This window comes from Amblyraja radiata, chromosome 9 (genome assembly GCF_010909765.2).
Source record: "Amblyraja radiata isolate CabotCenter1 chromosome 9, sAmbRad1.1.pri, whole genome shotgun sequence".
NCBI classification, from domain to species: domain Eukaryota; kingdom Metazoa; phylum Chordata; class Chondrichthyes; order Rajiformes; family Rajidae; genus Amblyraja; species Amblyraja radiata.
Window position 1 is genome coordinate 18,598,249 of NC_045964.1, and position 27,761 is coordinate 18,626,009.

Below are 27,761 nucleotides of genomic sequence, written 5' to 3' on the forward strand. Positions count from 1 at the left end.
AAGGATAGAGTCAGAAAATAATGTGCTGAGAATCACAACATCAATTCTAGAATAATTGGCAGTGACGTAGGAGATACGACCCATGATAAAGCAAAGGGAGGAAAAGTTGCTGACTCAGTCACACGGACAATCTCCACAGAGATCAAAATACGATCGAAGTGAATGTTCTGACTGGAATTATGAAATGCAATTAGCGTGCTCTTTAGAGTTCTCCCAAGTGCCTACCGTGGAAGGGGATGGTATGCCAAGGCGGCAGACTTTGTCCTGATTTGAAGCTTCTGACAATCAGAAGCCTCACAGTGGTGCAGCGGTAGAGTTGGAGCCTTACAGCACCAGAGACCCTGGTTCGATCCTGACTACGGGTGGTATCTGTACGGAGTTTGTATGTTCTTCTTGTGACCGCATGAGCTTTTTCCAGGAGCTCTGGGTTCCTTCCAAATTCCAAAGATGCATGGGCTTGTAGCTTAATTGGCTTCAGTAAAAAATTGTAAATTGTCCCAAGTGTGTACACGTTCATGTCCAGGGTGATCACTGGTCTGAGTATACTCGATGGGCCGAAGGGCCTGTGTCTGAGCTGTTTCTCTAAAGTCTAAAGTCCTAAGATGCTCCTGACTGTTTGGAGACACAAGAGACTGCTGATGCTGGAATCGGATTACACTCCGGATGTAGGACTTGATCCAAAACCTCAATCCCTTTACCTCCACAAATGCTGCTTGATCAATTGAGTTCTTCCAGCAGTTTATTATTTACTCCTAGCTGTGTGTAATTTTAGTAGGTGTTCAGTGGATTTTCTCCATGCAATTCAGTAAGGATCAAAAATAGTCAATAAAGACACTGATGTTCCCAGAAACTACCGGTATTAGAAAATATTCTGTGAGTTCAGCCCTGGTCTCTGTTCCTGATTGCTATCCCATGAAAAGCCTATAGTATGTGCAGATATTTCTGGCCTCGGATGCTCCAAAGCTGACTATGAAGCTCATAAGATATTAAACAGCTGGGCTTAGTATTTGACACCTCTGAAAATAATTTCCTTTGCAAAGGGAGGAAAAACTGGCACAGAGAAGAGCACTTTATTGAAAAAGCAAATGTTAATAATTCCCAGTTTTCATCAGTAGGGCCATTTCAAATGCTTTCCACCTGCACATTGCTTCACAGACTCGTGGTCTGCTGCTTATCAAAGGCAGATACTCGTAAGGGCCCGTCCCACTTGGGCGTCATTTGTGTCGCACGCAGGTGGCGTGCGAAGATTTTGTGAATCCCAAAATCCTGGCACGCCGCGCATCACTGCCTACGTCACCATGTACCATGCGCATGTAATGCACGGCATGCACAATCACGACGCACAACGAGCGCATCATGACGCGTAAATGACAGGCCCTTTACTCTTCACACCTGCTCACTACGCCCTCTGGTGACCTTCTGCATTCTAAAGGCACCAAGACTAACAGTGGCACTCCAAAGGGTTCAGCCAATACAACTTAGGTAGTGATGAAATTCTGGCCCTTTTGGCTTTAATAATAAATGGAAGCATAACATTTAACCACTAAATCTTCTGTTAGTGAGATTTGAGCAACTTTGAAATGCCAACAAAGAAATAGAAGCATTACAGATTAGGATGAGAATTATCAACTGCCAATGTGAGAAGCCACACGTTTCTGGGACAGTACCTTCCTCTTTGCTTGTAAGAGTTCTTGATAGCCATTGGAACGCAGAAAGCGAGCATAACTGTCGCTTTTCATCAGCTTGTAGATGTGTTCCTGAAAGGCAAGATGCGTTCTAGTTATCCTAATCCCAATTCATCGCTGCTTTACCATGCAACCAGCAAAAAAAAATAGGTATCGACCTAAGAATCTGAGCTGAACAGAACATATACTGAAGGGTGATGCAGGAAACTGCAGGTGCTGGTTTATTAAAAAAAAAACACAAAGTGCTGGAGTGGCTCAGTGGATGAGGCAGCATCTGTGGAGGACGGATAGGTGAAATGTCAACTATCCATGTCCTCCACAGATGCTGCCTTGCCCGTTGAGTTACTTCATTACTTTATGCAAATAGAAGGGTAGTGGATTGCCTTTCCAAAATGATACATCTTCTGACATATTGCAAGATAACATACCTTGGGACAGATATGCTTTTTTTTTTACAAATGGCAATACTTGGAGGTTATCTGCAGGAATATACTCTTCCAAAGCACCATCAGATGGTCTTTGCAGTCTTCCCCATGAAACTAGGAAGGCAAAGCTTTCTGCTAGGTCTCTGCTCACCCACACCTCAACTGAACAACAAGATGCTGAAAATGTGAAAATAAATAGACAATAGACAATAGACAATAGGTGCAGGAGTAGGCCATTCGGCCCTTCGAGCCAGCACCGCCATTCAATGTGATCATGGCTGTCAAGCCCTATCTAGCTCTCTCGTGAAAGCATCCAGAGAACCTGCCTCCACCGCCTTCTGAGGCAGAGAATTCCACAGACTCGCCACTCTCTGTGAGAAAAAGTGTTTCCTCGTCTCCGTTCTAAATGGCTTACTCCTTATTCTTAAACTGTGGCCCCTGGTTCTGGACTCCCCCAACATCGGGAACATGTTTCCTGCCTCTAACGTGTCCAAGCCCTTAACAAACTTATATGTTTCAATGAGAGACCCTCTCATCCTTCTAAACTCCAGAGTGTACAAGCCCAGCTGCTCCATTCTCTCAGCATATGACAGTCCCGCCATCCCGGGAATTAGCCTTGTAAGACTACGCTGCACTCCCTCAATAGCAAGAATGTCCTTCCTCAAATTAGGGGACCAAAACTGCACACAATACTCCAGGTGTGGTCTTACTAGGGCCCTGTACAACTGCAGAAGGACCTCTTTGCTCCTATATTCGATTCCTCTTGTTATAAAGGCCAACATGCCATTCGCTTTCTTCACTGCCTGCTGTACCTGCATGCTTACTTTCATAGACTGATGTACAAGGACCCCCAGATCCCGTTGTACTTCCCCTTTTCCCAACTTGACACAAATGTTCTGCATTCAGTGGTAATTCAGGGCCTGTTTCCGTGCTGTATCTCTAAACTAAAAAAGCAAAACTAAAACTAAAACAATAAACAGGAAAGGACACAAAATACATAATACATTAAACATTGTAAATAAATTAAAAAAAACATTAACATATCAAACACTGGTCAAACACTGCAATAATAATTTAATGCAAAAAAGTGAGTAAACACTGTAAATAGGATATGTATAGACACCTCGATTACAATAGATTTCATCTGCTGTTCTCCTGTTTGTCTATAAAGATCTAAACGGGCTTGCTCCCCCCTATATCACAGACCTCCTTACCCCTTACTCCACCTCCAGCTCCCTCAGGTCGGCTGACTTGGGGCTCCTGGCTGTCCCGCGATCTAAACTTAAGCTCAGGGGTGACCGTACCTATGCTGTTGCGGCCCCTAGACTGTGGAACAGCATCCCCCTCCCTATCAGATCTGCCCCCTTCATCGACTCTTTTAAGTCCAGGCTAAAAACATATTTTTATTCACTAGCGTTTGAATCTCCCTGATGTGGCTGATCTTTGTTTTGTGTCCTTGAGCTGATTATTTTTACCTGTGTGCTGTGTGCATTCCTGTGTATGTCGCTTTCTTTTTGTGATTTGAGCTACCTGCTCTGGTCTGTACAGCACTCTGGTCAACATGGGTTGTTTTTAAATGTGCTTTATAAATACATTTGATTTGATTTGATTTGATTTGCTATAAACCATAATCTGTTATAAAGAGGTCCGTAATAATGAGGGTAGACTGTATTAAATTAAAAATAAATATTCTATCGTCTTTCTCATCTTGGTGGTCATGGAACATTTTACATTTTCTGCAGGCTTCCCCTCTCTCAGGATGTACACGTGAGTTTAAGTGGATACCAAAACAAACTCTTTGACAAAAGAAACTCATCGGGTGCAGCAGCATCAAAACATTTGATGGATCCTTACGGATGCTGCTACACCCGCTGAGTTTCTCCAGCTTTGTTGTGTACCTTCGACTTTCCAGCATCTGCAGTTCCTTCTTGAAAACTCTTTGGCAAAGTGTTCACTTAAAGTACAATTTGCACCATGTTTGCTAATTAAATCCAAATGGAAACTCCACTCCCAGGAGAGGAGTTCAAAGGCTTTATCCAGATAAGGTGAGGTGTCCAATTGCTATTTATGGTCATGTGCAAAAAGCAACAAGGCATCTGTTATAGGCTGTGTCTCATCTTTGTCTGGCTGCTGTGTAATGGTTTGAAAAAAAAAACTTGGGTGTCTATGTCCATTGCGATGTTTCACACAGCATTGAAAACATCAGCAGACATCTGCAGGTTTTTAACTGGGAGCATGTTTCAGGCAGGCATTGGAAGCAGACAATATCAAACCCATCCAAGTGTGAATACCTATTTTAACTCCATAAGCTCATTGGCATTCTGCCAGGCAGATGCTCATCTTATGCAGGTGGAAGGAGGCAGTTGCTAACCTTGAACAAGTCAGTATTTTGGAGTCAGCCCCAACACGAAGATAATCCTGGGAGTTAGTTGAAAAACGAAGGGTTATTTCAATCTCCATGAACAGATGAGAGTCTGAAAATGTTTTGCTTTTATTTCACATTTGAGGCAGTGGCAGTGTTTGGTATTAGTATATTATTCTCACATACACTGAGTTTCAATTAGTAATTTTGTGGTGTGCTATCGTAGTGAAATGGTAGTGTGTGTGAGTATAAGCAAGTCGTGTATGAGTACAACAGGTAGCAAGAAGAGAAAAATACCGGCCTGCAAAAGTAATGTTACATTAGTGGTTAGAATGTTTTATTTTTGGTCAAGCATACTCAAATCACTGGATTGTGTATGCTTACTAATTATCTTTGTGGAATGTCAAGTATGTATTTTGAAGACATTAATATTCAGATGGGATGCATTCATTAGCAAATGTCATGCTATGCTACAATTTTTGCAAGTGTTATGTTGGAGATATAAAAGATGTAAAAGCAAAGATGATATTTTTGGATGGTGCCATATTGTGGCCAATGTATTCCTTTAAGGGGCTGTCCCACTGCGGCGACCTAATTCGAGAATTTAGGAGAGTTTGAAAAAATGTCATGTTGAAGACCTCCTACGACCTCCTTTGACTATGTTGAAGACCAGCTTCGGGGAAAATTGGACACCGAATAATGGAGAGTGAAGACGACCTCCTTCGACCTCCCTTCGACTATGATGAAGACTATCTACGACTACCTTTGATTAACTTCGACTACCCTCAATTACCTACGAATAACATGCTGACCTACTACGACATAACTCGATTAAACCTACAAGTAAAAAAAAAATCTATTTTTTTCCATGGCGACCTTTTTTTTACTCGCGGGCATTTTTCAACATGTTGAAAAATACGACGCGACCTAGCTGAGGCCTCAAGTATGCGGGGACTACTCTCGAGCATGTAGTTATTCGTCTGAAGAGGGTCCTACCTGAAACGTCACCTATTCCTCGTCCATTGATGATGCCTCACCCGCTGAGTCTCAGCATATTTGTCTACCTTCCTTTTCCAGCATACTGAGTTCTTTCTTTAAAATTACTCTGCAGACTAAGGACATAATCCAAGTGCATGACCAAGTGCATAATCCAAGTGCATGACATAATCCAAGTGCATGACATAATCCAAGTGCAGGAACCTAAACCTTACAGTGCCGGAAGTAAGTGCTGATGCTGGTTTACACCGAAGATAGATACAAAAAGCTGGAGTAACTCAGCGGAACAAGCAGCATCTCTGGAGAGCAGGAATGGGTGATGTTTCGGGTCGAGACCTTTCTTCAGACTGAGAGTCATGGGAGGGGGAGACGCAGAGATAAGGAAGTGTAAGGTGTGAGAACGAGAGATCAAAGGGGATGAATTTTAAAGGAAAATGCAGAATAGCTCATCGTTAGTTCGGAGAAGATAACAATGAAGCATCCAGAGATAACATTTAATCAAAAGGGGCAGTCAGACTACTTGGACTAAACCTTATTGCCTTCGATCGTTTCTAAGTAGACGGTCCTTTGGCTCAAGTGACTCAGTGCGCATTTGGGGAGTGTCATCTGCCACCAAACAGGAGCTTATCCATCGTGTAGGACCAAACGCAGCACTAATTAGGTTGAACTAATATAAAAATGTGGAAGTTAGGATGTACCTTGATCACCCTCTCTCCACCTTTCCTATCTTTCCCCATCTCATCCAAGCGCTCCACCCTATCTTCTTTATGCAATGTAGCATGCAAATGTCACTGGCAAGGGCAGCATTTATTACCCTTCACTAATTGGCCTTGAGAAGGTAACAGTGACCCATACTTGTGAATCTCCACGGTGATGTTTTTGGTGAAGATGTATAGGGAAGGTTTAGAATCGATAGGAGAGGTTTAGAAGGATATAGCAGGTGGGACCAGTGGCGGACTGGGTCTAAAAATATTGGTTGCCAGGAGTCAAAGGGGACCCACTTCATCAGGGGCCCACTTGATATAGGGAGCCCACTTCATCAGGGGCCCACTTGCCATCGGGCAAGCTGACACCCTGGCCAGTTCGCCACTGGGTGGAACTAATCAGGTATGACTATCCACGATCAAACCAGTCTGTGTGCTTTAGCTGCACAGTGCACTACAACTTTTGTCCCAGACCACATGTAATTATCATGCTGCAAGTTCAACAAGGACTCTCCAGGATTGCATGAAATCAAGCATCTACAATGGCAGTTCAACACAGCGAGTAGCCTTTTAAAGGTGAGCCGTACTCTGAAGAAATCCCCAAGTATCCCCACTATTATACCTCCTCCACTCCCACCAACTCTTCCTTTCAATCCCCCAGATGGCCACACAGCCAGTACATCAGTCTGAAGAAGGGTCTCGACCTGAAACGTCACCTATTCCTTCGCTCCATAGATGCTGCCTCACCCGCTGAGTTTCTCCAGAATTTTTGTCTACCATGATTGTTACCTTCTCTGAGCTAACAATTAGCTATTTCACATTTCACCTATGTGAAATAGGTTCTTATTTAACCTATTTAAAGTGAATGGGTTTGAGAGGCTCATTGGTGAAAGGAAAACACTCATGCATGCCTGGGCTTCAATTATATAATAATCTAATATTGTTTGGCTTTAAAAACACAAGTTATTTGATATTAACGTTAACAAACCTGTGCATCTTCAAAAGTATACCTCCCGGGATCTTTGACATTCTGGCTGGTGATCTCATACGAATGGGAATCCAGGTTGATCGCACTCGGTGCCCCGGGAGCAAGAAATTCTTGCCAGGTTTCTTGAACCTTATCTGGAACTTCTTGAAGTGGACGCTTCTTCAAGTCTTCTGCGGCTAACCAAAATCTGATGGTGGAAGGAACATACAGTAAACCCTTGTTATTTTAGGCCTCTTTATAACCGATTTTGGTTATAGCAGACTGTGTCTTTCAGAACTCAGGCTACTAGTTACACAACCACAATAAATTGCAGCGAATTGTGGACGCAGCCCAGACCATCACTCCATGTATACCTCACGCTGCCTCGGCAAGGCCAGCAGCATAATCAAGGATGGGTCACACCCTGGCCACTCCCTCTTCTCCCCTCCCCCAGGCAAAAAAAGTGTGAAAACGTACACCTCCAGATTCAGGGACAGTTTCTTCCCAGCTGTCATCAGGCAACTGAATCATCCTACCACAACCAGAGAGCAGTGCTGAACTACTATCTACCTCTTTGGTGACCCTCGGATGATCCTTGGTCGGACTTTGCTGACTTTACCTTGCACTAAACGTCATTCCCTTATCATGTATCCACACACTGTAAATGGCTTGATGGTAGTCATGTATTGTCTTACTGCTGACTGGTTAGCATGCAACAAAAGCTTTTCACTGCACCTCAGTACATGTGACAATAAGCTAAACTGATAAACTGACTTTAGAGGCTGTTGAAATTGGAGGGCTGTCGGAGAGCCGTTGGACACCATTCCCCCACAAATTCCCCCATGGTCAGTTATAATGAAGGTTTACTGGAAAGAAAATGAAACAGAACAAAAAAATATATAATTTAAAGACATTAATCTTTAATGGATGAATGTTGTCATTGTTCCAATCTACTGAAGGACAAATGATCTGTCAATGAATAAATATTCTTATTCACTGGTTGGATATTTGCCTCAATGCCTAATAAACGTAGTATTGGTGGTGTCCAAAAATAACAGCTAGATCAGATTCATAAATATTCCAGGATATTGAGATTTCAGAAAATTATATAACATTTTATTATGAAATATTTATATACCGATGGTCTGCATTCCCAAACAATGGTGCTGCAATTTCAAGGATATACTGCTGGATTTCAACCGTTCATTAAATGCCCTACATTTTTCACACCACAAAGATCAACCCTCTCTCATAAAAACGTTATGTAAAAGTTATATATTTTTGGAAAAGTTTGTCCATGCATCTCTGCATTGCTGAGAAGAATGAGAATGAAAACTGGATGACTCCTATCTTCTAACCCTCCTTTCCATTCACAGTGTTTCCTGTTCTTCCATTCTGATTGCCACTTCTCAGAAATTCCAGTCAATCCTAATCCCAAGTACGTATGTCAATTCACTTTGTCTTCCATCATGAACTCATAACCCTCTCTGTACTCACTACCTGCCATCCTCACACACTCTAGCCTCTCTTTGCATACCATCCCAGTTGGACTTCAGTATCCTCACATTCTTTTCCACTTATCCTCCCACACTCTTCTTTGTTGGAATCTGTTCCTAGCCCCACCACACAGGAATCAATGTTTATCTTTCCTGATGGAATAGAAATGAAACTATCATTTGGGCCAAAGACCTTTCATTTGATCAATTCTCACGAAGGGTTTCCAAATGTAAGCTTTGTTTCTCTTCTGAAAGGGTGGCCTGACGTGCTAACTATTTCCAGAATTTTCTGGTTTTATTTTAGATTTCCAGCATGCGCAGTTTTAATTTAATTTTCACTTTATCTTCTGTGCCTTCAGGTAAATGATTATTTTCTACTGCTTCAAATTTATTGTTCTTTTTTCCTTAAAGTTTTCTGCTGCGGCTTATATACTAGAACACTTGGGTAGTTTAGCGACTAATAGTCAGGTCTAGTCTAATGTAATGTGAAGCATTGCACAATAGGAGGAAGAATGGTTATTTCAAAAAGGCTCAATGGGCTGCAGAATAAACGTTAATCAATAGTACAGACAATCAAAATCTGTAATCGATCATTTTGCATCCTCAAAGAAGTTGAATTAGAGGTGTGCAAATAAAACTTGTAACGTCAGATCAAATAGATTTCTGTATGTTAAATACAAGCGGGTTAAATATTAAGGGAAGGAAGGATTGCCTTAAATACTGTATTGTTTAGGACAGATGCAGTACTGCAATTTTCTACATTGGGCAATTGCCAGGGATTCTCTATCCACAACCAAGTAGCAGAAATGTTCATAACTAAAGGGGAACATACTTGGGGGAATACATATTGGGTTTTTTTTAATTTAGAGCGATCAACTGTAAATTATTAAGAACTAAAGCTTAGAAGTGTGCAGAAGTACAGTAATTGGAACGCTATGTTAATAATTAAGGTGGAAAGGGTGCAGAGAAGATTTACGAGGATGTGGCCAGGACTTGAAGGCCTGAGCTATAGGGAGAGGTTAAGGAGGTTAGTACTTTATTCCTTAGAGCACAAGAGGATGAGGGCTATAAGATCATGGGAGGAATAGAGAGTGTAAATGCACTGTCCTTTTACCCAGAGTAGTGGAATCAAGAACCAGAGGATACCGTTTTAAGGTGGGGGGGGGGGGGGGGGGTTGGGGAACCTGAGAAGCATCTTTTTTACACAAAGGGTGATAGGTTTATGGAACGAGCTGTCAAAGGAGGTAGTTGAGGCCCATGCTATCACAACGTTTAAAAAACATTCATACAGGTACACGGATAGGATAGGTTTAGAAAGCTATGGACCAAACGCAAGCAGGTGGGACTAGTGTAGATGGGGCATTTTGATCGGTGTGGGCAAGTTGGGTTGAAGGGCCTGTTTCCGCATAGTATGGCCTTTATGACTCTAATGGTCAACTCAATAAAATCACATAGGTTGCTGATTCAGACCAATCAAGCCAGTAATATGGTATCTTCAGAGTTATGTCTGAAGAAGGGTTTCGGCCCGAAACGTCGCCTATTTCCTTCGCTCCATAGATGCTGCTGCACCCGCTGAGTTTCTCCAGCATTTTTGTGTATCTTCAGAGTTCCCTGCAGCGAAGTATCAAGAATTTTCATGGTCAAGACTACTCCAGCAGCTTTCTTCAATGACCCAGATTGAATGTGCCTGGACTACCACAGTTCATCTTGGCTCAGGAAACAGACCGGTGACCCACTGAGTATGTCTTCCTGCTCTACACTCTTTTGCCTATGTTCGTTTGTCTGTGTGCTCACTTCTAAGTGCTCCCACATTCATTGACCAGATAATCTTATTAAGTTTATCCCTATGGACATCAGTTGTACCCTCTCTGAGACATCTCCTCTCTCCCACCTTGACTGCAGTTTAACAAATGCTCTTCTTTCTTTCCCAGTTCCCAAGAAAGGTCTTTGGCTGGAAACATTAATTCTGTTTCTTTTCCCACAGATGAAGCTTAGCCTGCTGAGTATTTTCCCCAGCATATAGAAACATTAAACTGCAGATGCTGGTTTACAAAGGACAGACAAAATACACTGGAGTAACTCAGTAACTCAGCATCCCTGGTGAACATGGATAGGTGACATTTTGGGTAGGGACCAACTACCCTTCCCAACATATTCTGTTTTTACTTTAGATTTCCAGCATCTCATGGAGTCATGGAGTTGTGTAGAATGGAAACAGCCCTTTGGCCCATCTTGTCCACTCCGTCCAGGTTGGCATACTGGGCTAGTCCCATTTGCTTGCTTTAGGTCCATAACTCTCTAAACCCTTCACATCCATATATCTGTCTAATTGTCCCTTGAAAGTTATAATTGCATCTGCTTCTATAGCTGGCAGCTCATTCCAGAAAATGACTACCTTCTGAGTGAGAAGTTCCCCGCAGGCATGGCACGGTGGTGCAGCGGTAGAGTTACTGCCTTACAGCACCAGAGACCCGGGTTCAATCCTGACTAGGAGCGCTGTCTGCATGGAGTTTGCACGTTCTTCCTGTGACCACGTGGGTTTTCACTGGATGCTCCAGTTTCCTCCCACATCCTAAAGATGTGCAGGTCTTTTAGTTAATTCCGGATCTGGATCTGGATGTGGTACGCTGAAAAGCTCTAGGTAGAGCATCACTCAGCATTGGACAATTTTTTACATTTTATCAAGCCAATTAATCTAGCCAATTGGCCTCTGTAAATTGCCCCTAGCCTGTAGAATAGAATGTAATATGGGTGATCATTTGTCGGCGTAGACTCGGTGGACCACACTGTATCTGTAAACTAAACTAAGCTAACCATCACTCTTAAATACCTCTATCTCATCTCAAGCCTATTCTCTTTAGTTTTAGAATGCTCTGCCCTGGGAAAAGGATTGTGTGCATTCACTTTATCCATTCCCCTCATGACCCTGAACACCTCAGTTATGCCAACCCTCAGGCTCCCTTACACCAAAAAAAAGTCCCAGCCTATTCAACCTCTGAAGGATGAGGGGGACCTCATTGTAACTTACTGAATAATGAAAGGCCTGGATAGAGTGAATGTGGAGAGCATGTTTCCACTAGTGGGAGAATCTAGGACCAGAGGCCATAGCCTCAGAATAAAAGGATGTACCTATAGGAAGGAGATGAGGAGGAATTTCTTTAGTCAGAAGGTGGTAAGTCTGTGGAATTCATTGCCATAGAAGGCTGTGGAGGATGTCAATGGATATTTTTAAGGCAGAGATAGATAGATTCTTCATTAGTACAGGTGTCAGGGGTTATGGGGATAAGGCAGGAGAATGGGGTTGAGAGGGAAAGATAGATCAGCCATGATTGAATGGTGGCGTAAACCTGATGGCCTAATTCTGCTCCTATCACTTACAGTATGAACTTATGAACTCTCCATTTAACAAGCCCGCAAAGGCTGGGTAGCATCCTGGTTGGTCTCTGCTGCACCCATTCCAACTCAATGACATGCTTTCTATGGCTTGGCAACCAGAACTACACACAGTATTGTACAAGCATTATCTCACAATGCTCATTGCCCTTCCCAATGAAGGTAGGCCTGCCAAATGCCTTCTTCACTACACTGTCCACCTGACCAGTCACTTTTGGGGAACCACGCCCAGATTAGTCTCTTCTGCCGCACTCACCAATACTCTACCATTTACTGTATAGACCCTGCTTTGGTTTGAAATAATAAAATGCAACACCTCACAATGGAGTTAAATCCATTCCTCGGTTGCCATTCTTTTGCCCACCTTCCCAACTGACCTAGATCTTATTGTAAACCTATGTATCCTTCCTTACCATCTATTATACTACCAATTGTGGTGTCATCTGCAAATGTACTAACAGTGTAAATCCAAATATTGTCAAAATTGTTAATGTACATAACAAACACCAGTGGATATGAGCTCTGAACCCTGCAGCAATCCACTGGTCACCAGCCTCCAATTAAAATAAACCCTCCACAACTAAACTTTGACTCCTTCTCGGAGTCCAACAATTTTGAATCCATTTTGCCAGCTTACCTTGGATTCCATGTGCTCTAACTTTCCAGACCACGCTACCATACAGGACTTTGTCAAAGGCCTTGCAAACAGACAATGCTTGCTGTCTTGCCTTCGTCGATCTTCTTGCTCACCTCTTGAGACACAATTTCCCATACAAAAAGTCATGCTGGCTATTCCAAATCAGTCTGTGCCTATCCAAATGCGGGTAAATCTTACCCCTAAGGATCCCCTCCAACATACTTCCCACCGCTGAGGTCAGGCTCACTGGCAGTAGTTCTCGTGCTCTCTTTGCTGACTTTCTTAAATAAATGTACATCGTCTGCAGATTTAAAAAAAAAAAGATTTTCAATTTCTGAGCCAACTTGTTTTGGCTTTCCATCAAAGGACGGTTCATCTTGGAAGACACTTCATGCTAGAATTTGTAATATTTGTCTTCAAAGATGAATGTTAATCGCTAGTGATTCCTCTTTCACAAACTCAGGTGTAAACTAGGGTTGAATGCGCACAACTTTCCATTTAGCATGCTAGCATCTTCCTAACCACAACATTACTCAAACTTATTACCCAGTTTGGGGCTGTTAACACTTGTTGAATAGACTGCAACATTTCCATTCAGGGACTTCTGCAACCTATTGCTATTGGTCATCCAATATGTCGTTCTTCATGATGCCACACTTTCCAAATCCATTTGGCCAGAGTAGTCACTTGGAGAATTCCACTGAGTTAAATAGCCAATGTTCCTAACTTTGATATTTAAAAACAAACAAATTGTTCAAGGAATATGACAAAGAATATCGCTTTTTGAATATCCCAATCACTTTTATCTTTGCTGGCAGCTGTGTCAGTAAAGAGTTTTACACCCAACATATGGCCTGTCGGAGATTGTTGGTTAAATGCCATTTGGTGTGGAATATTGCCTATGAATAATTGGTTTAAGATTGACCGAGTGCACCTTTACTTCAAACCTTCACAGCTGGATGCAAAGGTTGTTATTTTTATTTTATAAATCTGGCATGGGTTCAAACATATATCCAAGTTATGAGGGGAATGTGTTAATCCTCCAAGTACCATCCAATCTGTCACATCTGTGCCTTTGAAAGAATTATGGTTATTGATAAGCAACCTCCAATTCAAGTGCTTTTGGCTCTTGCCCAAGTATTAATTATAGAAGATAGACACAAAGTGCTGGAATAACTCAGCTGGTCAGACAGCATCTCTGGAGAAAAAGGAAGGGTGACGTTTCGGGTCAGGACCTTTCTCCAGACTCAGTCCCAACCCGATACGTTACCCATCCGTTTTCTCCAGAGATGCCGCCTGACCCACTGAGTTACTCCAACACTTTGTGCCTATCTTCGGTGTATATACCAGCACCTGCAGTTCCTTTCTATACATATTAATTATAGAATATTTATTATGAAAACATTTCCATCTTGGTTCTCTCTGTTTTATTGTCCAAATCCAGCACTATCTACCTTCGGCAACAAAGGTGAAATAAAATTAAAGTGTGCGTGAAACAAAACAACATTCCCTCCATTTTCCAACAACTTGCCTGGGCAATGCACTACATTTGTTGAATTTGTTATCCCAGTACATAGTCACTTATGTTATACAGCACAAGAATTTGTTTCTCAAAGGTTTCTTCTGGGTGCTGGTTTCTTCTGGGTGCTTTGGCTTCCTTCCACATCCCCAAAACGTGTGTTGGTAGGTTATTTGACCACGGTAAGTTGCTCCAAGTGCATTGGTGAATTATAGGGGCTGATGGTATGGATGGGAATAGGAGGAGAATAAAATTGGATTTGTACAAATTTATTACATTTAGGTGCTTGATGGTCAGCATTGACTCAGTGGGCTAAGGGGTTTGTTTCCATGCTGTAAGACTTTTGTTCACTGAACTATGTAACTTCCACCTGTTGCTGTTTAGTCAGCCCTCTGTGACGGGAAATTCCAAAACATGATTTGAAGGCCTTTGCTTTGTGTACTCTGCCAATGCACATTTTAGGCTTAGGTACAATGCTCAGAAGGAGCAGCCAAGAAAAGTAAGGAGCATTGAAAAAAACAGAAGACAGAAGGCCATAGTGTAGTATGATCAGATCTGATAAGTGATAAAAAGGGAAAACGAATACTCATGGAAGTAGAGAAGCAAGGGACTACAGATGCAGGATTACATAAAAAGACAGAGTGCTGGAGTAACTGAACAGGTCAGGCAGCATCTTGGAGAACATGGATAGGTCCCAACCCAAACATCACCTTTATCAGACTGTTGGCAGTGATTCAAATTCAAACTAATGCAGACTCAAAACATTGTAGTAAAGGTTCTGCAATAATCAGGGTGGACCTTAATGTGTGTCAACTGGGTAAATCAAATTGGCAAAAGCCTGGAGGATGTTTTCATAGTGTGCATTAAGGCCAATTTCAGGGAGCAATATATCAAAGAAACAACTGGAAAGCAGGCTATCTTAGACATCTAATGCTACTGGACAATGTCATTGCTATCTCATAGTAAGCCAGCCTTGTATGCTGTTCTGTAGAGACACAAATCAGTTGGAAACTGGACTCTTAATCTTACAGTCTATTACATGGATTTGACATTGAATTGGCCAGGGAAGATTGTGCAATAGATGAAAACTATTCCCAGTAAGGAAACTGTTCCCAGTAACAAACATTTAATAATACACTTCTCAGTTCTCAACAAACATAATCTTCATTGATTAATAACGTTGATTATCTTCATTGTATATTTAGAATAAACACTTCAATGATCTATCTCTGGCTAATAATGAAGAAAGGATTTATAACATTGTCAAAAATAATTATATTGCTGAGGGTTGGGTGTAGGAAAGGAAATGTGGTAAAAAGGAAATGTGCATCTCATTGCGATGGGAGAAATTATAATGGAGAAAAATGATGGGAAAAATGTGAAGTAATGTTAATTGTCTACTCTGCAGAAGACAATGCATGTAACGGAAATTGAGGGGAGCCAAGGGTCTTATGGCAGAAGAATGTAAAGTCATTAGAAATTATGAGAGATCACCAAATGCTTCAAATTGATGACTTGATTGTCTGACTCTAGGTTTCTAAAACATATACCTACAACGATATTGAGTTTGCCTTCTGTCCTCAAAACGTCACCTCTCCATGTTTTCTTGAGATGCTGCCTGACCTGCTGAGTTACTCCAGCACTTTGTGTCTTTCTGTAAACCAGCATCTGCAGTTCCTTGTGTATACATGAATGCAATACCAGCGATCTTCCAAAATGTCAGCGTAATCCACCCCCATCCCCCAACTATTAAAAAAAGAGGAAAAAGAACCCGACATCGGTTGTCAGGAAAATGCTGGAATCCATTGTCAAGGCTTAGGATGCAGAAAAACCATATGTTTGACCAGAATCTGCATGCATTTATCAAAAAGAAAATGTTGTAGGACAGATTTAGTGGAGATTTAGTGGATGATTACGCTACCTCAGATTCTCGGAGCTAAACTCAGACTCGACGAACTTCAGAAATTGTTCGCGTCCTGCAGGATCCTTGAGCACTTCATCGAAGGAGAATCCCCACCTCCTCACACGCTGCTGGCTGGGCTCTTTGCTTCCGGGACAGGAGAAAGAAGAGAGCAACTTTTTAACAAAAACATCTCATGCATACTGCTTCCAATAATTCATTCAAAGCAAATAAGTAATGAAGGTGCATTTAGATAGCACCATCTCTCACTTTTCATAACGCTATTCAGCTAAAATGACTTGCCATCAGATCGAACATAAAACGATTCCACAACTTGGACAAATCCTAAGCTCAGGTGATCCATTACCATTCCGCAACAATACTGCTAGAGTCACAGTGATAGAGTCATACAGCATGGAAACGGGCCCTTCAGCCCAACTTGCCCACACCAACCAAAATCTACACTAGTCCCGCTTGCCTGCATTTGGCCCATATCACTCTAAACATGTCTAATCTATGTGCCTGTCTAAATGTTTCTTAAACGTTGCAATAGTACCTGCTTGTGATGAACAAATTATTTAATGATGTTCAATGAAACCTATAGAATATGCTCAACACATTGATAGGACAATGAACAAAATAAAAGGTTACTGCCTTTGTAATTCCATGAGATACAATACAAAAGGGCTCCACTAGAGACTCAACCTTTCTCTAATGAATCCTTAGTTTTTTTGTAGCTCCTGTGGGTAGAAGCCAAGTAGGAAGCATCATCTAATTACCTCAAACCCAAAACTCCCAATCACCAATGTTGCTACTTCCCAAGTGCCACAGTTCACAGGTTACTTGACTTGTTCCCCTCACCCCCAGTCAGAGGATACTAGTTTGATGTTGCTTCATGTACAGCATTGCATGCCAAAGGGCCTGTTCTGTGCTGAACTGTTCTATGGTCTATGTTCTAAGTTGGCAATCAGACCACTGCCACCACATCTACCAAATGACACATAGTAATAGGTATGGAATTTCAATGAGTGCAGATGGCACAAAATATGATAACAAATAACATAAATAGTGAGGATGAAAGGAATAAAAATCGCAAAGACATGCCCAAAACTGTTTCTTGGGTTTGCACACAAAGGATGTTTTGAGCAGATCAGATCACAATGGCAATCAATTTTGAGTTGATTAGAGACTATCAGGAAAAAGACCTCAAGCACATTTGGTTATGATATGTATCTCTTCCAATTATGTAATTTAGTGCTGATTATTAATGCACATCTCATCCAATAAGTAATTTAATAATTCAGGGTTATTTTCCAATTTACTGAGAGGAAGTAGCTATTAATAGTCCACTCTGACATGTTAATGTCCTAAAGAAAAGAGGGTCGGGCAACGCTCATAAGACCTACAGTGTGGCTGGACTTGGAAAATGGAGCCAAAACCCGTCGCCTCTAGCATGCGGGTTCAGTAGACTATTTCTGCACGCTTTGCTAATCGGGGATTGTGGTTGGGTATGGCAAAACTTTACTGGGCTGTATGTAAGAAAAGTATTTCACTGTACGCATTTGCACGTGACAATAAAAACACTATTAAACCATTGAAAATGCATCACAATACAGCATAGAGCTGGAGTACAGTGTTCCCACTGTGTTTTGCCCACAGCCTCTGCATGGATCATTGTTCAGTGCTGCATTTCACTCACAGGCATCACTGATCACTTCTCTGCCCTGGGTGCAGAGTGCTGTGGTCATTGGCCCCTCAATGAGCCACTGCCTCCTGGTACCTTGGGAGCACTCGTGGCCACGGTTTGAGGAGTGGATAAGATCAACAAATGTGTGGCATGTTTCTGGAGATGTGGAATCATTGTAGATCCCTTATTCCTCTCATCCATTTCTTCTCACCCCCATGGTGGCCTTTTATACTGCTGTACTGTGGCTTTTGTGGACGAGTGTTCTTGACAGGTAACTCACTTCCTCACCATTGATGCTGCTATAATGCAGCGGCATACAAGCTCTGCAGACAGCTGGCATCAGGAAACGGGCCGTAAAAGGTTTCTACAATTCAGGGTGTAAACCACCCCTTTTCCCACCAATTTTGAAGCTCACCTAACTGGGCTCCCATCCAGCCCCACCTAGAATGGGTGAACTCCAACTTCCTAGCGACAGGCTGATGAAATCGGCCGGCACATTACAGATTAAATGTGACAATTCTCGGAAAGAAGAGGTGCGGAAAATATAAAATTAAAAATAAATATAAAATGAACCAGCCTTCATCTTGAGCTTCATTTTAATATTGGATATAGAGTTGGTTTTACATTGCGAGTTTCTACCAAGTATGCATCTTTAATCTCTGCTTCAGTCTTCAAGAACTGTTGAAAAGATTGTTGAATCCAGAACTGCACGCCATGTTAGATCTCAGGGATGAAGCACCTCATGAACTCATTTAGTCCCACTCTCTCTTTCTAAGACTCACTTAACATTGATACCATGTACTGAAAATTACATTATCTTTTTACATCAAGAGTTCTACTTATCCTATCTATCAATGAACAAACCTTCCTTTGTTACCTGGCTTCCATGTCCCAGAATGTGCTGTCGTCACTGATCCAAGGGTTAGGAGGATCTTGAGGAGTCAGAAGGGGATCATAGTCCAAATACTGCTCAGTGGAACTGACTAAACTGAAAGTCAAAGCACCAGAAAAGTGTTAGCAAAAAAGTGGAAATCCTCAATGGAAACCTGAAGTCAGAACGGTAAGTGTTGAAAATACTCAGCGGTTCAGGCAATGTCTATGGAGACAGTGAGGCAAAGTTAACAATTTTAGATCCACAGAACTGGGAAAGTTTGAATTCTAAAAAAGTTTCAGGCAAAAAAGGGCAAGGGAAGGGGGAAGGGGAGGAAAGAACTAGAGGGAAAATCTGCAAAGGGATGTTGGTGCAAGTCAGGTCAGAAAGTGGTTGGAATGGAACAAGCAAAGAAGCAAAGTCAAAACCTATCCAGAGGATCTGGGAGATTAAGGTGCATGGGATCCACAGTTGTTTGGATTCAGAAATCACTTACTCATAGAAGACAGAGGGTTTTGGTGGAAGAGTGTTATGCTGGCAGAAGTTCTGTGACCAGTGGATGTCTGCAGGGACCTGTGCTGGCAATTCTATTGTTTGTTATACATATAACGATTTGGACATAAATGTAGATGGGTTGGTGAGTAAGTTTGCTGGTGACACCAAAATTGGTGTAGTTGCAGTCCGTCAGGAGGTTATGTCAAAATATACAGTGGGATATAGATCGGCTACAAAAATGGGTGGAGAAATGGCAGATAGAGTTTAATCTGAGCAAGTGAGCGATGTGGCACTTTGGGAGGGATATGTGGAATAATAAATGGAGAAAGTATACAGTTAACAGCAAGGTATAGGAGCAGGGAGGAGTATAGGAGCAGGGAAGTTCTACTGCAGTTGTACAGGGTATTGGTGAGACCACACCTGGAGTATTGTGTACAGTTTTGGTCTCCAAATCTGAGGAAAGACATTCTTGCCTTAGAGAGAGTACAGAGAAGGTTCACCAGACTGATTCCTGAGATGTCAGGACTTTCATATGAAGAAAGACTGGATAGACTCGGCTTGTACACGCTAGAATTTAGAAGATTGAGGGGGGATCTTATAGAAACTTACAAAATTCTTACGGGGTTGGACAGGCTAGATGCAGGAAGATTGTTCCCGATGTTGGGGAAGTCCAGGACAAGGGGTCACAGTTTAAGGATAAAGGGGAAATCCTTTAGGACCGAGATGAGAAAAACTTTTTTCACACAGAGTGGTAAGTCTGTGGAATTCTCTGCCACAGAAGGTAGTTGAGGCCAGTTCATTGGCTATATTTAAGAGGGAGTCAGCTGTGGCCCTTGTGGCTAAAGGGATCAGGGGGTATGGAGAGAAGGCAGGTACAGGATACTGAGTTGGATGATCAGCCATGATCATATTGAATGGCGGTGCAGGCTCGAAGGGCCAAATGGCCTACTCCTGCACCTATTTTCTATGTTTCTATGTTTCTAAGACCCTCAACAGCATTGATGTACAGAGGTATCTTGCGGTTTCTGAAAGTAGCAACATACATAGATAGAGTGGGAATGAAGGTGTATGGTATGCTTGACTTCATCGTACAGGGCACTGAGTATAGGATTTTGGTTTGGCTGCATTTGGAGTATTGTGTGCTGTTCTAATTGCTCCACTTTTTGGAGAGGGCGCAGACGAGGTTCACCAGAATGCTGCCTGGATTCAAATGTATTCACTGTAAAGAGAGGTTGGGCAAACTTGGATTGTTTTCTCTGGAGCATCTGAGGCTGAGGGGAGACATGTCAGCAGTTTGATCATTCATGGGAGGCATAAATAGGGTAGACAGTCGGAATCCTTTTCCCAGGGTGGAAATGTCAAAGACGAGAAGGCATAGTGAGAGGGGATAGGTTTAAAGGAGATGTGCATGCCAAGTTTATTATGCACAGAGAGTGGTGGGTGCCTGGAATGTGCTGCGAGGGGTGGTGGTGGAAGCCGATAGGAAAGTGGCATTTAAAATTCACGTGCAGACAAAGGAGTTTGGTTTAACTTGGTTACACATTCAGCACAGACTTCTGTGCTGTACTGTTTGATGTTCTACAGTTTACTTACAGTAATACAGCCATACAGCACAGCAACTGGCCCATTGGGTCCATGCCAAACATGATTGACACTGAACCTAATTTATTTTCTCCATGTTCCCATCAACAGCCCAGATTCCACCATTCACCTACAGACTAGGGTAAATTTACAATGGCCCATTAGCCCACAAACCCGCACATCTTTGGGATTTGGTAGAAACTGGGAAACACTTAGTGGGAACCTGATATCAACAGCACTGGAGATTAGGATTAATCGTTGTCTCCAGTGCTGTGAAGAAGCAGCTCTTCTTCTGACACTATGCCATCATTACCCAACTCCTCCTTACATCCACATCATTATTTTCCTCATGGGAGCAAGTTCCAGTTTCTTTATCCCCAGGATAAAGGTGTTTTTCTTGAAATCACTGTTGCATTTCTAGATGACTATCTTTTATTTATGGCTTCTGGTTTTGAACATGTGCAGATATAAATATCTTTGTGTCAATCTTGTCATGACATGCTTCCTCAAATTCTCTAGCCTGCACTGATGTGGATCCTTAGCCTCCTATCACTTTTCCCCACGTGGTATGAAAATAACAGCTATCATCAACTACACAAACCCTTACCTTTCAGCTACTTTAGACATTTTTAAACAATGTCTTTCTAGCTGGATATTTAAAAATGTTATCTGGAAGTAAAAAGAAACAATGGTTAAGATATATATTAATACATCAATACAACTACACACCATTCCAGCCAACACATACAATATACTGGCTGACAATCTAGGCATATATACATTCAGAACTATTTTATGCACCAATTAACAGTTCACATTGCTTAATGCTGGTGTTATGAAACTGATCAGTGTCATGTCACATATCACATTCTGGCAATTTGTTTAGATTAATTGGCAAGTTTAAACTGTAGAAGATCAAGAATTTAGCTGACAGATCAGAATCAGAATCAGAATGCTTTATTGTCATTGCATGTGTCACATACAACGAGATTACTGTGTCTCTCCATTTAAAAGAACTTCAAACATTCACATACTCATACTTTTTACACTCTCTCCCTCCCCAAACCCACCCATGGACTCACATTTACTTAAATTAACAATTACCATGACATGGTAAATATAGATTATGAAATTTACTGAGGAATTACATACACTTTATTCACATAGAATAGAAGCTCGATCAAGTCTTATGTTACCTGTTTCTTCAGATCATCTTTCGCAGGCTTCTTAGCTGTTTGTGCAACTATATGTACAGGACTGTGTGTCTGTGAATCTTCAGAAATCCCATACACTGACTGATGGAAAACAATTACAGAATCGCAAATCAAATACTATTTCATCTTCAAATTATGCCAAGAATGAATACTACATTATCCAGATATAAATGTAGCAATCAGTGACAAGTAAATGTAGAATCCCAGAAAGCCTGCTTCTGAAAACTGCCACCTGGTTTTTCAAAGGCAGATACAATATGACAATAGACAATGGACAATAGGTGCAGGAGTAGGCCATTCGGCCCGTCGAGCCAGCACTGCCATTCAATATGATCATGGCTGATCATCCCCAATCAGTACCCCGTTCCTGCCTTCTCCCCATATCCTCTGACTCCGCTATCTTTAAGAGCCCTATCTAGCTCTCTCTTGAAAGTATCCAGAGAACCGGCCTCCACCGCCCTCTGAGGCAGAGAATTCCACAGACTCACAACTCTCTGTGTTAAAAAGTGTTTCCTTGTCTCCATTCTAAATGGCTTACCCCTTATTCTTAAACTGTGGCCCCTGGTTCTGGACTCCCCCAACTGGAGTAACTCAGCAGGAGAGGCGGTATCTCCAGAGAGAAGGAATGGGTTTTCAATGCAGATGTCCAAAGAGTCAGAGAGTGAATTGCTTATTGTCATTGCTTACTGCCAAAAATCTCATAGGTTTACCAGAAACCTTCCTTCTTGGTTAGAAAAGAAAAACATCTTCTTGCTCTTCTTCATATGGTGTTATTGGAGTATTGACGTCAATATAAAGAAGAGAATGGGGAATTGATAGTGTTCTCTGTCACTCTTCAGTCTCTCCCTCTCTCTGCTCCCTCTCTCACTCTCTCCCTGTCTCCTCTCTCTCTGTTTCTCTTTATCTCTGTCTGTCTGTCTGTCTCTCTCCCTCTCTCTCTGTCTCCCTCTTTCTCTGTCCCTCTCTTTGGCCTTCCTCACAATCCTCCACTCCTTGTAGGTGTGTTGGTTAATTGTTTATTCTGTCCATCCAACTACTCGTGCTTGCCTTACCCCTCCCACATCTCTGCAACTCCATATGTCCCTTTCTAGAGTTAAATGCAATAGTATAACTTTAGTCTGGACTCCCAAATTCCATGAAAGACTGATCTTGGATAAGCAGGTCATGCAAACCTGCAAAGGTCCCGTAATCTGCTAACTTTCAGCACTACTCAGGTAGCAACAAGGATTCTTCCTTCTCCTGACTGAGAGAAAAAGCATAGTAATGCGGAATGTAAACTCTTCCCTGTAAGTAAGGGCCTGTGCCACTTTCACGACCTAATTCACGACCTCTGCCGAGTTTGCCCTTGACTCATACTTGCAGCATGGTCGTCACGAGGTCGTAGGAGGTCGTAGGTAGGTCATTATGCTAGTCGTAGGAACTCGTGGCATCAAGTAGGTCGGGGCGTTTTTCTAGCCTGATGAAAAATGTCCACGAGTAAAAAAGGTTGTGAAATAGGTCGTGAAAGTGGGACAGGCCCTTAACACTGCATCGTGGTGGTCCAAAAGTTTTGTTTCTGTGATGTATGATTCTACAACTCAATTGCTGATTAAACTAGCTTTTCAAGATAAATCAGAATGGAACCAAGTAATGATGCAATTGATCTTATTGGCGACAAGAGCAGAGATCTATGCGATAACATAAATGCCTGGGAAATGTATCAGATACATACAGTACAAGCAAACCAGTCCACCCAGGAATAGTAAGATTAAACGAGAACTTACCAGTTTGAAGTTTGATCTTGATTTTATGAGGAGTTACGATGAGTGATTACATGAAGAAGGGCCGTCCGTCTGCGTGAGCGTCAATCTTCAAAGCAGCGGTGTTAAATCACAGATAAAAAGAAGACCTGAGAATAGTAAGATTGTGAAGAAACTAGAACTTCCATATGACCTTGATAGTATGAGGGTGGGAGCGGTGGGCACGTAATCGCTCATCGTAACTCCTCATAAAATCAAGATCAAACTTCAAACTGGTAAGTTCTCGTTTAATCTTACAATTTTACTTCGGAGTCAAGTGAGTGACTACGTGAAGATTTCAAAGCTCTGTGATTTTACGCCGGTTACGAATCCAGGCGTCACACACTGAATGGATTGACCATGGATGAGTGTAATCATTAAAGCATTCAGAAATTACGTAGTTAAGTAAAGACACTGATGCTTTAAATGAAAAAAAGGTTTTAAAAAAATAGTTACTCCTCCCAACCTTGGGGGGGAAACTAAGGGACAGAACTTAAAATGGTACGTGCAAACACCCCCAGTCCGGTTATGGTTTTGTTATAAAACCGGTGGACCGTTATTTCATTCGTCCATCCTGCAGCCACTAGGATGTTGTCAAGGGGCACGTCCATAGCTCTTGCTGCCGATGCAGCCCTGGTGGAGTGAGATTTAACCATATAAATGTTTACTCCTGCTACCGCCATTACCTCTTTTGACCATCTGGAGATGGTTTGAGTTGACACCTTTTGGTGTGGTTTTTTTAATTGTTTTATTTTTTTTTATGGCTGATGAGGACCGATTGTTCTGAGCCTCTGAGGTTCTCCGTAACTCTCAGATAGTGGTGTTAGTATGTTACCACACACACAACCGTTGGTCCTCTGGATATGCCAAGAACTGGATCTCCATCCCTGGCATTCCTGGCCTGCTCTGTTTTATCAGGTTCCTGATTAGGAATGTTATGTTGTTCATATTGGTGGTCATGTAGTCCAACCATAGCTTTTGCAGTGTCTGGACTCTTTGTCAGCATACCACCTTCAGGGTTAGTTATAGGCTGTCCCCACTGTCAAAGTAGGGTTAGTACCACGCTCACATCCCATGTGTCCGTGTACCTTGGCCTTGGAGGTCTTAAATTATAAATTCCCTTCATGAATTTTGTTGTAAAGGGGTGCGTTCCTATCGAACCGTGCCCTGCTTCCGGCATCAGATAGGAGGAGAGTGTGCCTCTGGCACTATAGATTGCACTATAACTTTGTTTACAGTTATAGTACAGAGTTGATAGGAACTCCAAGACATCCGTTATCTGAACTGTGTTGTATTTGTTCGGACAGTCCTATGCCTTGAAATGGCCTCCTCAGAATCTGCAGACCAACAAGTTAATACGTTCATGTAGTGGATGATTGCTCCCTGTAACTGGGTTCACTAGGAGGTCCCTGCTCTTGGGTACAGCCATAACTGGCTGGACTATAATTCCCAAAATTTTTGGGGACCAAGCTTGAGTAGGCCAATCTGGCACTATCAATATGCCTATGGCTTAGTCTTGCTTGATTTTTGTCAAGCATCGGTTTGTGAGACAAATTGGCGGAAAGCATACATAAACATTCCTCCCCAATTGAGGGAGAAAGCATCCACTGCCTTGCTCCTGGATCCAGCTCGCACGACACATATCTGGGTAACTAATGGTTTAGTCTAGATGCAAAAAGGGCGCTGTCCTGTGCACGGCTGCCCAGCCAGCAGCTGTCTGTCTTTTCACCGTTTTATTTTTATTTTTAGTTAGTTAAAGTGTTTTGTTTGGAGGTGTAGACATTTTTTTATGTGGGGGGGGGGGGGGAAACTACCTTTCAGGGTCCCTACCTGGTCGGAGAGGCAGCTTTACACCGGGCTGCAGCTTTGACCTGTCCTCGCGGCCTACCAGCGGGCCTGGAGCGGCGTTTCCTGTCGGGGACCGCCCAGAACCTCGGCTTCGGCGGCGGCACAGCGCTGGAGCACTATCAGTGGAGCGGGCGATGCCTTGCCTGGGTCGCCGCGCTGGAGCTCCGGTGAGCTGAGACCGCCGGGTAAAACATCGCGGAGCTGCGGGACTGTGGAGCGACCAGCTGCGGGCGGCGGCGCTGATCTTAACACTGGGAGCCTGGGATCTCGCGACGAGATCGCCAGTAGTGGGGCTCCAACCGGCGCGGCCTTGTTGGCTTCGGAAGCCGCGGCCTCCAGTACGGAGGCGGCCGTTCCAGGGTTCCCATGCCGCTGTGAGGACTCTCCCGACGCCGGAGCACCACCACCCGGCGAGAACGGCCAGGAACATCGGGCCTCCATAGAGGCAACTGTGGAGGCCTCAATAGGCCCGACTATGGGTGAACTGGGGTTGGGGACTGGACTTTGTGCCTTCCCTCATGGTGGGAGCCATTGTGGGGGGATGTTCTTTGTGTTTAAGACTCTCATTGGTGTTATGTCTGTATTCTTTTTTTGTGTGCTGCAAAATGGAAAAAAGCATTTCACTTCACTACACCTTGGTGTATGTGAATGTGACTAATAAAATACCTTAACCTTTGAAACGGATCAACATCTGGTATGCCAAATCATGTAGTTATTTCGTTAAATACTGTCTGATTCAACATCCATTTTGTGTTATTATTAAACATTCGTGATCCAGCGTCTGTCACCGTGTTTTATCTACCTCATAGATTTCCCAAATATTCCTCTCGATACACCAGTGCCAAATGAGGTTCGACAATCTGTCGTAAGATACTGATTTTACACCACCCTTGTTAATGGATATATGCCACCGCAGTGGTGTTATCAATCTGAATTTGAACAAGCATATCGCTACAGAGAACCTTGAGTCCATATTGTGTCCCCAACAATTCTGGGTAATTGATTCCATGTGTTGGGGAATTACAGACTCCTGCTCATTCCATCTGCCCCCACAGCTCTAGACTGTGTTGGTGGCTCCCCATCCTTAGCCGCTTGCATAGGTCTGAAGAACCCCCGATGGCTTTCGAGCAAAATTTCCCTTGAGCTGTCTCCCATTCGTTATCCACCATAGTTATTCAACAATGGCCTCTGCTGGCAATCCATAGTTTGCCCGTTCGGCCTGCATGTAATCTGAGTGTTCGTTCCTTTGCTTGCTGTAAATTCTGGTGATGCAAAGGCCCGTGACGTACTGCTGGGAATGCAGCTACTATTTGCCAATTACACTCGCTGTTTGCCTGATAGATGGCTAGTATTTGACTATCAGGTCATAGCAGGCTTAATTAATATTCTCGTTTGCCCCTAGGCAAAGTCACCAACATATTTACTGTTTTTGATAGTAAATTCTAGGTAATCAATTACCCTTGTAGGCGTCAATTTTGATTTAACTGGATGGATGAGGTAACCAATTCTTTAAAACAGGGTTTTGGTTTGCTTTGACTGATGCTTCTGCCAATTCTTGGTGTCTCCAAAAATGAAAATGTTCTCCAAATATGCCATTACTATGTTGTTTTGAGACCTTTGTAGTCCCAGAATTGGTTTCCGTAGTTTAGTGAATAGTCTAGGAGCTGATGTCAACCCATTTGGCAAAGCAGTTAAACTTCAAATATCTCCTGTTCTTAGTGAATAGAATAGTATGCATCTTTTAGGTCGATGCATGCCATGTGACCATTTTATAGGAAGCTCCTATAAAACAGTAGTTAGACCGTAACAAAATATTGCTGTTTCTGAAAGTCTGTACTGCACAAATGAGTTAAACCTGGATGAAGTGACATTATCCATCTGCCACCTGTCCTGGAAGGCAATTCTGCCCAAAATACTGGGCCTGCCTTGAAGACAATTCCGGTCCGAGTTCCAAGTCTGCTTGGAATCTATGTATGTTGTGCAGTAAAAAATAATCACATGTTGTTATCTGTTTTTAAAACCAGATCTGAAATTCATGTTATTGTCATTTTGAACAAAAACACAAGAGTAAAATTACCAACATGTAACTGGTCCACAATCCCTTGTTTCAGTAAACCCAGACCCACCTACCTCCATGGCTACCGGTAGTCTTGTGGTAAGCCCAAAGGCCCCTGAAGCGGGTTCCTTTTCTCTCCTTGATTGG

General features: G+C 42.6%; 1 protein-coding gene across 2 annotated transcripts in view; it reads right to left on the bottom strand.

The window, feature by feature from the left end:
• Nucleotides 1–27,761, bottom strand: part of rgs6 (regulator of G protein signaling 6) — a 63,833-nt gene that overhangs the window by 10,835 nt on the left and 25,237 nt on the right. For both annotated transcript variants that reach the window (XM_033026810.1, XM_033026809.1), the window contains exons 8-13: nucleotides 21,915–22,013; nucleotides 21,326–21,387; nucleotides 18,649–18,759; nucleotides 16,106–16,231; nucleotides 7,161–7,347; nucleotides 1,668–1,757 (exon numbers count right to left, since the gene is read on the bottom strand). In XM_033026810.1, coding sequence (XP_032882701.1) covers nucleotides 1,668–1,757; nucleotides 7,161–7,347; nucleotides 16,106–16,231; nucleotides 18,649–18,759; nucleotides 21,326–21,387; nucleotides 21,915–22,013 — 675 coding nt within the window. The remainder of the gene's footprint in view (nucleotides 1–1,667; nucleotides 1,758–7,160; nucleotides 7,348–16,105; nucleotides 16,232–18,648; nucleotides 18,760–21,325; nucleotides 21,388–21,914; nucleotides 22,014–27,761) is intronic.